This window comes from Cnephaeus nilssonii, assembly GCF_951640355.1.
Source record: "Cnephaeus nilssonii genome assembly, chromosome: 5".
NCBI lineage: Eukaryota > Metazoa > Chordata > Mammalia > Chiroptera > Vespertilionidae > Cnephaeus > Cnephaeus nilssonii.
The window spans coordinates 107,174,314-107,186,757 of NC_137076.1; the positions used below are offsets into that span (position 1 = coordinate 107,174,314).

The 12,444-nt window shown below is 67.2% G+C and overlaps 1 protein-coding gene across 2 annotated transcripts in view; it reads right to left on the reverse strand.

Annotated features, from left to right (window-relative positions):
- Window positions 1-4,615: 4,615 nt before the first annotated feature.
- Window positions 4,616-12,444, reverse strand: part of FOXK1 (forkhead box K1) — a 42,805-nt gene continuing 34,976 nt past the window's right edge. For both annotated transcript variants that reach the window (XM_079770567.1, XM_079770568.1), the window contains exons 4-9: window positions 12,065-12,211; window positions 11,080-11,273; window positions 9,345-9,511; window positions 8,966-9,253; window positions 7,190-7,414; window positions 4,616-6,308 (exon numbers count right to left, since the gene is read on the reverse strand). In XM_079770567.1, coding sequence (XP_079626693.1) covers window positions 6,019-6,308; window positions 7,190-7,414; window positions 8,966-9,253; window positions 9,345-9,511; window positions 11,080-11,273; window positions 12,065-12,211 — 1,311 coding nt within the window. In that variant the 3' untranslated portion in view covers window positions 4,616-6,018. The remainder of the gene's footprint in view (window positions 6,309-7,189; window positions 7,415-8,965; window positions 9,254-9,344; window positions 9,512-11,079; window positions 11,274-12,064; window positions 12,212-12,444) is intronic.

Consider the following 12,444-nt stretch of genomic DNA (forward strand, 5'->3'; position numbering starts at 1 on the left):
AGGCCCAGTGCTCCGCCCAGGCAGGTGGGGAGGGGGTGGGGGCTCACCCAGGCCCAAGGGCACCCCAGGAGGTGTCCTCGCCATCATTGGGAGGAGGGACTGCGGGAGCTGGCCAAGTGGCTGAGGGCGGCGCTGACAGCCTGTGTGGAGGAGGCTGTGCTGAGAGAGCACCCAGGAGCTGTTTGTGACTCACTAACCCGGGCCCAGGCGGCCTGCAGGGAGCCCCCCCTCACCAAGGTGAATGGTGCACGAGGCGGCCTGCAGGGAGCCCCCCCTCACCAAGGTGAATGGTGCACGAGGTGGCCTGCAGGGAGCCCCCCCCCTCATCAAGGTGAATGGTGAAGGAGGCAGCCTGCAGGGAGCCCCCCCTCACCAAGGTGAATGGTGCACGAGGCGGCCGACGCAGCACGTTCTGAGGTCGGGGTGCCCATCTGCAGGCTCCAGGCCCCGCTGGACGGCACCCAAGCCAGTCTGACTGCAGAGCCCGCGCCCGCCGCTCAGCACCCGAGCAAGCAGGCCCGACAACACCAGAGGCGGGAGGTCGCAGGTCAGTGCTGGCAGCAGCCACGCCGCGCAGGCCGGCCTCAGGCGGGCGCAGGGCCCACGGAGCCGCTGTGGGGAGGCTCCCGGTTCACCCACGTCCCTGAAGCTGCAGAGACGGCCCCTCAGGGAACTCACGGGGCTCGGGCACCTCCCAGACCGTGTCCTTCTCCAGTTTGCTTCTTCCTGGGAGCAGCCGCGAGGGCAGGGGAGGCGGCAGGTCTCCCAGGCAGGGCCCTCGGGGCGGGAGCCGCAGGCCACCTGCCCACCCATCTGTCCCTCAGCGGCCACTCACCAAGGACCACGCCGGGGCCAGTGTCGTTTCTTTAATATATAACTTTATTTCTGGTTATAGAAACAAATGCTAAGAGGAGAAACAGGACTTCCCCATCCACATACAATTTAATAGATAAAAGAACAGTTACAATAAATGAAAAACGAAATGTAGAAATTTTAAACTTTGTTATAGCTTTAAAACATTAATGTCTGATACAATTAGAAATCACATTCATTTCTCAAACTTTAAAAAAAAAGTATGGCTCCTTTTTAAAAAAGTACTGTATCCCATTAGAAATGGAGGCAGGCAGGCCGCCAGCCGCAGGGGCCCTCCCAGGCGCCTGGCTCCGCCACCACGGCGGCGTCCGAGCTGCCCTGGGCTTCCCAGACCAGACTTCACTCAGGGGCGGGGGCATCGCCACGTGACCTCCGCTCCACCCCAGGCTTAGGCCTTAATTTCCACCTTGTAGGAAACCACTGCTTTTAAAGCACTGATTGTTAAACATGTTGTAAAAATACTTTAGACAGCCACCATAGAAACACACGCTCACACACACACACACCCAGCCCTAACAGCGCCCGCCCTGCCCCCCAATTATCTTTACAGAATCATCCGTCAGATAAAAAATCTCAGTATTGGGTTCAACGCTCCCTCACGTGCCCAGCTGCTGGGTCAGCACTCGGCGGATCTGAGTGAGACCCTGGGACCCTGTCCCCATCCCCCGCTCCCCCCCCCCCCCCCCCCCCCGTCCTGTTAGAACGTGAGCCCAGTAAACTTGGGATCGGAAGGGAGAGCCAAGCTTAACATGTTTGATTTTAAAACTCACTTTTACCGATTAAAAAAGATCTGGGCCAGGTGACCCGGCCTTAGAGGCGAAGAGCTTACGAGGCCGCGGGCTGTTTCACCCCTTTAGGCCGCGAGGGAGAATCCATTTGTCAGACCCGCTCCAGCTCGGGCACGGGCAGGGCACGCTCCTGGGGACCCAGCTCAGCGAGAAAGCTTAGGTCACAGCGTGGAGGCACGTTAGCCAGGACGGCCCATGTCTCCCCGGGGGTCCCTCGGGCCCCGCCTCCCTGACTTCCCTTTTGGTTTCTGACGCAGAGTAAACGTCTGGATGAGTCAAACTAGCGAGCAGCAGAGGAGGCCGGGGACAAGGATGAGCCGGCACCTCCGCATCCTCTTCTCTCTGCTGCCGGGCCGAGGTGACCAGGCTTCCCACTGCCCTGGAGGCGCTGGCGCAGGGACCGAGCGCGGCCGTGGGGCTGTGCGCCGGCATCGCACGCGAACCCGCGTGAACCGTGCTTGCGGCTCCCCCTGGCCAGGCCCTGCGGGCAGAGGCGGGCACCCCCACCGGCCGCAGCTGCCGCCGCGCTTACAGGAGGCGCGTCCCCCAGAGCAGTGGGCCCTGCTGACCTCTCCCGTCTGATGACCTCAGACCCCACGACCTTCTCACTGCCCTGGGGACCCACTCAGCTGGCTCCTGGCCCCCCACGCGGACCTCCTGGCTGACGTGGTGCTCAGGCTGTGGGCGGGCGGCCCCCAGCAGCGGGCCGAGCTGCGGCCCAGCCGGGGAGCGGGGGGCTGAGGCCAGGCCAAAAGGACGACCCTCAGCAAGGACGCGCCCCCACCGGCCGCGAAGCCAGCGGGGCGAACAGCTCAGCAGGAGACCTTTTTCCTTTTTAACTTAAGAGTCGAAACATTTTCCCTCATCGGTCAAATGGGCCTGTTTCTCATTTCCGTTCTGAGGAAGTGCTCGGGGTGACCCCCAAATTCTTTGAAGCAGCTGTAACGAGTCGGGCGACGGGGACAGAGGGAGCAGCGTGCTGGAGGGGCGGTGCCCGGGCCTCACGCCCCAGGGCCCGCAGCCGGCGGCCTGGACCAGGGCCGAGGGGACGCGCTGCCGCCACCCGCAGGGGCCGCCGCAGACCCTCCCTCGGGCCCAGGTAGCAGCTTTGGGGAGGGGAGAGGAGAGGAGAGGCCGGCGGCAAAGTCTCGCCCAAACCCGGGGCTGACCGGGCAAGCTGCGCGGGACCGAGGCCCTGACGTGGGAGCCAGGCCTGGAGAGCGAGACCCTCGGACGGGAATCTGCAGAACACAGGAACCGACGGAGACAGACAAGCGCAGCGAGGGCGGTGGCTGCTCCTCCCTCGCCTGAGCCCCGCGGGCTGTCCGCCGGCCCCCCCCCCCCCCCCCCCCCCCCGCCGTAGCAGCACGTTGCGTGAGTAATTGTCCTTAGTGGAGCGTTACTTCCGGGCAGAGGCATCGCGAAGGGGCTGCAAGGACACTCGGGGGCCCGGCGGAGCCACGGAGCGGTGCAGGCGCGTCCGGTCCCGCCTGCGCAGCCACGAGGGACGGCTGCGGCGGCACCGGCTCTCCCCGGCAGGGCCTCCGATCGTTTTGGTAACTTTTTCTAGAACGAGTAGTGCGCTGTCGTCCAGCATCGAGACAGAGGAGCGTGCGTGCACTGCACCCCGAAGCCCGTCTTGGGGAAAAGCCGTGTTCTGGGGGTTGGAGGTGCAGAGGCCAATGAGGGTGTGATCCCCGAGACGGTGACATCCTTCAAGGGCAAAGCAGAGCTGAGGCTTGGGGAGACGGCGCGGCTGGCGGCCTCCTGCACGGACAGCTCCGGGAGCCCCTCCCCCGCCGCCACGTCCTCCCACCCAACAGCGTCCCGTCCCGGTGAGGCCTGTGCTCCGTCTGTCAAGTGAGAGCCCACCCCCAGCCCAGGAGCCTTCCCGCCTCGGGGCGTCTGGCAGCGCGCCCCCTGGACCCTGGAGGCGGAGACCTGCGTGGAGGAAGCAGCAAGTCGCGGAGCGAGGCCCGGCCTCACACCCTCCCGGGGCCGGGGCACGGAACGACCAGCAAACCCGTCTCCGGCTCAGAGTCGCGGGGCCTCCTCTTAGCGACTCGGGAACCCACTTTCCCCGTTCCCATTGGGCCTGGCTCTTCAACAGGAAAAGGAAACACCCAGAGCCAGCAAACCCCAAGCGTGAGCCGAGAAGCGCGGAGGAACACGTGTGTGGGGCCGTGAGTGGCCTGCGCCTGCGGTCGGGAGGTGGGGTGAGGGGGGTGAGGGGGGTCTGGCCGAGCCCCCCAGGCCCTGCAGACTGCCCTTCACGCAGGCGTTCCCGGAGAGCTCAGCGGGGACAGGCCGTGGGCACGGAGGAGGCGCAGCCCGGCAGGCGCCCTCTTGGGACACCGTCACTCCCAGCACCACCCTGACCCGCCTCGGGGACGCGCACCACGGCCCGGCTGCTCCCGGGACCTCCTCCCCGCAGGGTTCTCTGCGTTGGAGCTGGGAACGTGCCGCCAGCAGCAGCAGGGGCCCGAGTGCCCCAAGCCGGGGCCCTCGGCCGCTCGCCTCTTCCGCAGCCGCGAGCCCCCAGGTGACCACAGCAAAGGGTCTCGGACGCGAGGCTGCAGGGACACAGGGATCGGCCAGCAGACTTCCCGCTTTCCTGACCTTGGCTGGTGTCGGCCCACCCTCCACGGACCACAGGTCACAGGTCACAGGCCACCAGACTCGGCGCAATGCTCCCTCACGTGCCCAGCGGCTGGGTCAGAACTCTCCTTCCCGCTGCAGCGCACACCTCCCGGCGCAGGCCGTGCCCGGGCCTCTGGCTGACGGCCTCGGACACCGGCCGCCGAGCCAGGCACGCTCTGTGGTCGGAGGACAGGACGCAGGCCGTGCCCGAGCGGCAGCCCCCCCCCCCCCCCCCCCCCCGGTCCCTCCTCAGCTCCCGCGGGGGCACAGGTCACCGTCGGGACCTTGTCCCCCCTCCCCCCTCGCCCCCTCCCTCCATTCCCCCTGCACCTCTGGCTGCCGAGTGGGATCCTCACTGAAAATGGACGGAAAAACCAAACATCTCAGAAGCCATAAGAAAGGGTCGGAGCAGACCCAGGGGTCAGGCGAAGACCCGACAGTGTCCGTGGCCCGTGGCCGGCTCTGCGGCGCCGTCCAGAGGCACGCCCGTGGGTCCCGTCGTCAGGAGCCGGCGCGTCCGGGGGACACGTCCCCAAGGGAGGGAAGCAGCCGCAGGGACCCTGCTCAGACCCGCAGCCAGGCCTCCGCCAGCCGGTCGTTCACGCCCGCCACCACGCGCAGAACAGGCGCAGGAGGGAGCGGACGGACAGGAACCGGCGCTGCGGGCCGAGGGGGTTCTCATATGGGGGGGGGGGGGGACCGAGGGCGGCGCCAGCTCTCTCCATCGCCCGCTTCTCTGGCGTCCCCGGAGGCGGCAGGTGGACTTCCCAAGAGCGTTTCCCACGCGAGGTTCGTGCCACAGGAACCAGGCGTTTTCCCGTCCATGCGGGAGGGGCCGCAGGCCCTGCACCGTCCTTGGCGCCTGGGGTGGGGGCACCGCGGCAGCCACGGCGTGTGCCACCCCTAAGAGCTAGCTGTCGAAATGGGTCTGGTGGGCGGGTCCCCCTCCCTCTGAGCCGGCTCCGCCCGGTGGCAGCCTGCAGCCTGCGCCCTCTCCGGTGGCGATTCGGGAGGGCGGGCCGGCGGAGCTCTGGCTGCTGCCTCCAGCTGGTCCTCGCGCAGGTCGCCCTCCTTGAAGGGGGCAGAGGGCGAGGGTTCACTCCCGGGGTCGCGGCAGCAAGAACCGGCCACGGCGTCTGCAGGTGGAAACCTCGGAACAGACGATCCCTCTGGGCCTCAGATGTGTGGTGAAGCCTGGATTCCTCGCTGCACCCGGACAAGGACTCCTCGGTCCACAGCCAACCCCCCCCCCCCCCCCCCGTTAATGCCAATGGATGCCCCGGGCCACGATTTTAGGGGCAGACGTCACGAGCAGCTGGAAGTCGGACCGCCCGCCTTTCTCGCCGGTTCCGATGCGGGCGCAGGAGCGGAGTGCGCGTCCGTCCCTCGAAGGCCTGCCTGGCCAGCTCTGCTCACGCCGGGGCCTGGGGTGTGGTCCTCGGTGCGCAGCCTCCCCACGCCCCCGACGGGCCTGCGGACAAGCCGTGCTCGGGGAGGAAATCAAAGAATCCCAGAACCATACACGCAGCTGTCTGAACGCGTTTATGTTTGGTTTCGACGGCGGCAGGGGCAGGAGGTGCCGGCAGGGAGGACGAGTGGCAGGAGCAGGCGGGCGGGCCGGCCTGTCCGTGTGGCGCGTGCTCGGTCCCAGGCGGCGATGTGGGCGTCGTGGTCCAGCCGTTCCCTTTGGCGTGCGTCCCACTCCACCTCCTGCGCGTCACTCCCCGGTCCCGGGCCCCTGCGGGCCGGCGGTGATCACCCCGGCCTGTGCGCTCACAGTCCCGCTGGGCTCCTCCAGCCGGGACCTCTTCACCTCGGGCTCCCCGGAGGCTGCGGCAGAGGGCACGGCGGTGGCTGGCGTGGCGGTGGCTGGCGTGGCGGTGGCTGGCGTGGTGGTGGTGGTGGCGGCTGCCGGCTCCTCGGGCCCCACCTCGCACACCCGGGCGACCACCACGGGAGTGGACGAGCTGGCCTGGGCTGCCAGGAGCTGCAGGGGGCTGGTGAGGGCTGCGTGGAGGGAGCGAGGTTACCGATGGGACCAGCACTGGGGCTGAGCGCGGCCCCGCTCCCAGCAGCCCCGGGGCCAGCCGCCCACCTGCTCCCACCCCAGCTGGACTTGCTTTCCCGTGAGCCACCCCACCTTAACCCCGGTCCCCACTCCACCTGAGGGGTGCACTGTCCCTGTCTACTCCAGCACCTGCCCACTCCCCCTCCGCTGCCTTCCTGAGCACCTGGCTGAGAGCCTCAGCCCTCAGCCCTCAGCCCTCAGCCCTCAGCCCTCAGCCCGGGTCCCCAGGACGTGCCCTCAGCCCTCAGCCCTCAGCCCTCAGCCCTCAGCCCGGGTCCCCAGGATGTGCCCTCAGCCCTCAGCCCGGGTCCCCAGGACGTGCCCTCAGCCCCCAGCCCTCAGCCCTCAGCCCTCAGCCCGGGTCCCCAGGACGTGCCCTCAGCCCCCAGCCCTCAGCCCTCAGCCCTCAGCCCCGGTCCCCAGGACGTGCCCTCAGCCCTCAGCCCTCAGCCCTCAGCCCGGGTCCCCAGGACGTGCCCTCAGCCCTCAGCCCTCAGCCCTCAGCCCTCAGCCCGGGTCCCCAGGATGTGCCCTCAGCCCTCAGCCCCCAGCCCTCAGCCCTCAGCCCCGGTCCCCAGGACGTGCCCTCAGCCCTCAGCCCCGGTCCCCAGGACGTGTGCCGTCCGATGCCCCTGCCCTGTCTCAGCAGCGGTGTGAGCTGTGACGGGGACAGCTCAGTGTCACGGTGCCCGGCGCTTAGCAGCTGCTCAGCCGGTGGACGCCCGACCGGCTGACGGGATGGCCTGGCAAACGGTCCCCTGGGCACTGACTGTGCCTGAACCCGGGCTACGACGCGGTGCGGAGGGCGGCAGGGACTCACCGTAAGCGCTGCCGGCTACACTATTGGAGGGGACCGCGTGCCTTCCGTTCTGCGTGACGGCCCGGACCGGGAGGGGGTGCTGCCCGATGCTCACGGGCGTGGCCGGCTGCAGGATGGTGACCGTGTGCCCGGGGACGCCGGGGGCCATCTGGCTGGCCACCGTCTGGATGACGCGGCTGGCGGCGGGGATGGTGGCGAAGGCGATGGTGGGCTTCTCCTCCAGGCCTAGGGAAGAGCGCGCGTCAGGGACCCCTCGCCGCGGCGCCTGCCCTGAGCTGCGGGTTTCCGGCGCCGACGCTGGGAAAAGCCATTGCTTTTCAAAAGGAAAATGGCACCAAGGAGGTAAAGCCAGGTGTGACCGAGGAACAGGACTGTTAAACACACGTGTAACCGTCACTTTACAGCCGGGTGTGACCGAGGAACAGGGCTGTTAAACACACGTGTAACGGTCACTTTACAGCCAGGTGTGACCGAGGAACAGGGCTGTTAAACACACGTGTAATGGTCACTTTACAGCCAGGTGTGACCGAGGAACAGGGCTGTTAAACTCATGTGTAACAGTCACTTTACAGCCAGGTGTGACCGAGGAACAGGGCTGTTAAACACACGTGTAACGGTCACTTTACAGCCAGGTGTGACCGAGGAAGAGGGCTGTTAAACACACGTGTAACGGTCACTTTACAGCCAGGGTGACTGAGGAACAGGACTGTTAAACACACGTGTAACGGTCACTTTACAGCCAGGTGTGACCGAGGAACAGGTCTGTTAAACACACGTGTAACAGTCACTTTACAGCCAGGTGTGACCGAGGAACAGGGCTGTTAAACACACGTGTAACCGTCACTTTACAGCCAGGTGTGACCGAGGAACAGGACTGTTAAACACACGTGTAACGGTCACTTTACAGCCAGGTGTGACCGAGGAACAGGACTGTTAAACACACGTGTAACCGTCACTTTACAGCCAGGTGTGACCGAGGAACAGGGCTGTTAAACACACGTGTAACGGTCACTTTACAGTCAGGGTGACCGAGGAACAGGACTGTTAAACACACGTGTAACGGTCACTTTACAGCCAGGTGTGACCGAGGAACAGGGCTGTTAAACACACGTGTAACTGTCACTTTACAGCCAGGTGTGACCGAGGAACAGGACTGTTAAACACACGTGTAACGGTCACTTTACAGCCAGGTGTGACCGAGGAACAGGACTGTTAAACACACGTGTAACGGTCACTTTACAGCCAGGTGTGACCGAGGAACAGGACTGTTAAACACACGTGTAACGGTCACTTTACAGCCAGGGGGACCGAGGAACAGGACTGCTCCTGGGAATGGCTGACCTCCATGCAGACCCGCCGCAGGCGAGGCTTCCCCCGGCCCCCACTGCTGGGATTCACCCCATTAGTGACGGGCCCCGGTTCCAGCTCAGGGCTGTGTAAGGACTCCTCTCCGCGCTCAAGAGGCCTCATCCTCGGATCCCGGGCCCCCCCCCTCGAACAGTGCGACCTGGGCTGTGAGCACCCGGCTGCTCCTCACGGGGAGGGCGTGCTCTGGAGGTGACCCTGACTGCACAGGGCAGGCTCCCCAAAACACAGGTAGCAGGGAGTGGGGGCAGCAGGCTGACAGCCATCGGCCCAGACACTGCCTGTGCCCCGACCCCTGGGCTCTGTGCCCCCAACCCCTGGGCTCTGTGCCCCGACCCCTGGGCTCTGTGCCCGAGGCCCAGGCTGACAGCTCTACGTCCTGGAGCCCCAGAAGGGACCACATGCTCTTACCTCTCGCCTCGCTGCCCAGGTCCAGCACGGCGGTGCCGGCTGCTTCATGGGCGGCCCCTGCCGAGGCCTGGTTGGTGGTGAGGATGTACCCGTTGGCGGAGCTGGCGGAGGAGGTGACCACCCTGAGCATGGTGACAGGGGGCGCCTGCTGCACCACGTGGATGGCGTGGCCCGGAGGCTGCTGTGCCGTCACGATGGACGCAGGCATGTAGGCCACGGGCTTGGCCACTAAACTAGGAGGTCGGGGGGGCACGGCCATGATCACGGGCTGGGCGCTGACGGGAGAGCCTGCGGAGAGGGAGCGCGAGGTCAGCGGGCCCGACCCCCGGCCCGGGTCCGGGTCTGGGTCTGGGTCTGCCCGCCGCAGGGCCCCTCTTACCGGGCGCGCTCTGGGAGTAGCGGTACTCGGGAACAGAGGCGAGCTTCGCCCCAAAGTCGGGGTCGTGTGGAATGGGGGAGCCCTCCCGAGACAGGCACTCCGGAGTCTGTAGGCCGCTGGAGCGAGGGGACATCAGCCCGGGGTGGGTGGGCGAGGCCGGGGCGCTCCTGAGGACGGGGAGGGGCCACGCGGGGAGCGCGGCGAGAAGCAAGGCCTTAACACAGCGGAGGCGCTAGGACGCGGCCTGGCCTCCCCCCCACCCCACTCCTGCAGCGACGACGAGCGGCCCGGCCCGTCACAGCCCAGCCCTGGGGACGCGCGCTGCTTGTGGCCACAGACAAAGCCACGTCCCGAGCTCCTGCTCCCCAAGGGACCAGCATCCCCTGGGAAAGGGCGCTGTCCTCCGTGTTCACCACACAAGCTCTGTGGACGGGCACCGACTTCCCGCCAGGAGAGCCTGCGGGGGAGGGCCTGCCGGGGAGAGCCTGCCGGGGGAGGGGGGGCGCCTGCCGGGGGAGGGGGGGAGCCTGCCGGGGAGGGCCTGCCGGGGGGAGCCTGCCGGGGAGGGCCTGCCGGGGGGGGGGGCCTGCCGGGGGGGGGGGAGCCTGCCGGGGGAGGGGGGGCGCCTGCCGGGGGAGGGGGGGAGCCTGCCGGGGAGGGCCTGCCGGGGGAGGGCCTGCGGGGGGGGGGGGAGCCTGCCGGGGGGGGAAGGGGGGAGCCTGCCGGGGGGGCCTGCGCTCCCGAGTGACCCATGTCCCCTGAGTGACCCTGTGCCCCCCGAGTGACCCGCCCGGGCCTGGAACAGCCCCCTCCTCCAGCCCTGCCCGCCGGCGGCTGCCAGCATCGGGCCTTTCCTCTCGGGGACGCCCCTGCGCCCCTGAACGCGGGGTAAACCGTCCATAGGGCAGGACGCTGGCCCCCATGCAGCTGGGGAAGCAGTCTTCATTCTGAGTCTGACCCACGGGAGTCACCCCTCCCTCCCGACAAGGGGCGCTGTCCCCGCGGCAGAGACCCTCCCTCTGGCCGGAGTCCTCGCCTGGGGACCCCAGCGGTCACCCCGTCGGTGAAGGCGCTCGAACGTACAACTTCCTGCCTGGGCCCCATGGACCTGGCTTTACTCTACGACACCAAACCCGTTTCCACCCACCTCTGCCCCAACACAGGCCGAGACCCAGCCCACAGCAAAGCTTCTGCTTCCCTGTCCTCCTGGTCTGGGGGTTCCCTCCCCCCAATTCCCTGTGCAAATTCTACGTGCAGCGCAAGATCGGGGGCGCAGCTTCCAACGTGGCCCTGAGCCACCTTCACAGACACCCCGCACACAGGGCTTCCCGGGCAGCGCTGGGCACACGAAGGCGCCCGGAACTACCCCCCGGAACTCCCGCCCGCGCCGCTCACGGGCAGAGCATCCCCGAACTCGGGAGCCCTCACGCCAGTGCCTCGGAGGCGCCTGCTGCGGGGGGGGGGGGGGGGGGGGGGGGTGCGGGGCCTGCAGGGAGGTGCTCGAGCCTAATGAGGTCAGCAGGTGGGCCCGGTCCAGGGACGGTGTCCTCATGGGAAGGGGATCGCGGACACAGAGGGCGCCACGTGCCGCCCGCCCTCCGCCAGAGGCCCTTCCCACGGCGCAGCCTCTCGGAGCCACGTGCAGGGGCAGCCACGGCTCCCACGGCAGTTACGTCAGCGCGGACCCGGGACAGGCCCTCTGAGGACGGGGAAGGGCGGCGAGTGCCCGGCTCACCTGGAGGACAGCGGCCCGAAGGGGGTGCGGAAGCAGGAGACGCCCCTCTGCCTGCGCTTCCGGAAGGCCTGCTCCACCAGCTTGGCCTCGGAGGCCGGGTCGATGCGCCAGAAGGACCCCTTCCCCGGCTCCTCCTGGGAGCGCGGCACTTTGATGAAGTAGCGGTTCAAGGAGAGGTTGTGGCGAATCGAGTTCTGCAGGCAGAGAGGGCACCGCTCGCTAGCAAATCAGAAAGCCACGCCCAGCCGCCCCCAGCGGGACGCGGGACGCGGGACGGAGGTGCCGGGGCGGGGTTCAGGGGTCACGCCGGCGGCTCCCGCGGGCTGGCCAGGCCCGTGTCCTGGGGCAGTGCAAAGCACGGGGCGCTTTTCCTGCCAAAACCCAGGGCCGCATCGCGCCCGTTCTCGACGCAAACGCGAGGCAGCAAAAGCAACCCCTGGTGGAGGAGGGTGCCCAGGCGGCCGGCACGGAGCCTGGCCGGGCGGCTCAGTGGTTAGAGCGTCGGCCCTCGGATTGAAGGGTACCAGGTTCAATTCTGGCACATGCCTCAGGTGCAGGTTCAATCCCTGGCCCTGGTCGGGGTGTGTGCAGGAGGCAACCCAGCGATGTATCTCTCTGTCTCTTCCCCTGCTTCCACTCTCTCCAAAAATCACTGGAAACATGTCCTCGGGTGAGGATTAACAAAACAAACAAACAAACCAACAAAGGAAAGCCTGCGCGATCCACGGGCAAAGAAAGAAACCAGGAGACACACGGTGAACGGGACACGCTGGTTACGCCCGATGCAGACACGGTCTCAGATCCCACGCACAGGAACGCGCCCGTGATGGACACGTGGTGTGAGCACAGAGCCCAGCAACGTGACGAGGCGGGTGTAGCCATCCTCACGCTCCCGGCCCTCCGAGGGCGGGGCCTGGGCGCACCGGGACACGGCCCATTTTGGACGCTCTGCGGGGCCCATGTCCCGAGCCGGCGCGAACCTCACCTGCCAGCCCTTGTCGGCCGTCCGGTAGTAGGGGTAATGCTTGGTGATGTGGGCGTAGATGCCGCTTAGTGTCAGCTGCCGGTCCTGCGCCGAGGAGATGGCCTGCACGATCAGCTGTGCGTACGAGTAGGGCGGCTTCGACTCGTCCTGGGGAGCAGGCAGTGGTGAGCGAGGCGTCCCCCAGCCCGCCCACCACGGCCCTCCCAGCGCAGCAGCGCCCGGCGGGACAGGTCGGTAGTGTGTCTCCTTCAACCAGACCCAGGCACCTGCTCGCTCCAAACAGGAAGCGCCCTCCGCCTCCCGGCGGGGAGGAGGGTCTCGTCACGATTTGCTCTGACACCTCCCAGCTGATTTTAAAAGTTCTCAGGGGGGAAGGAACC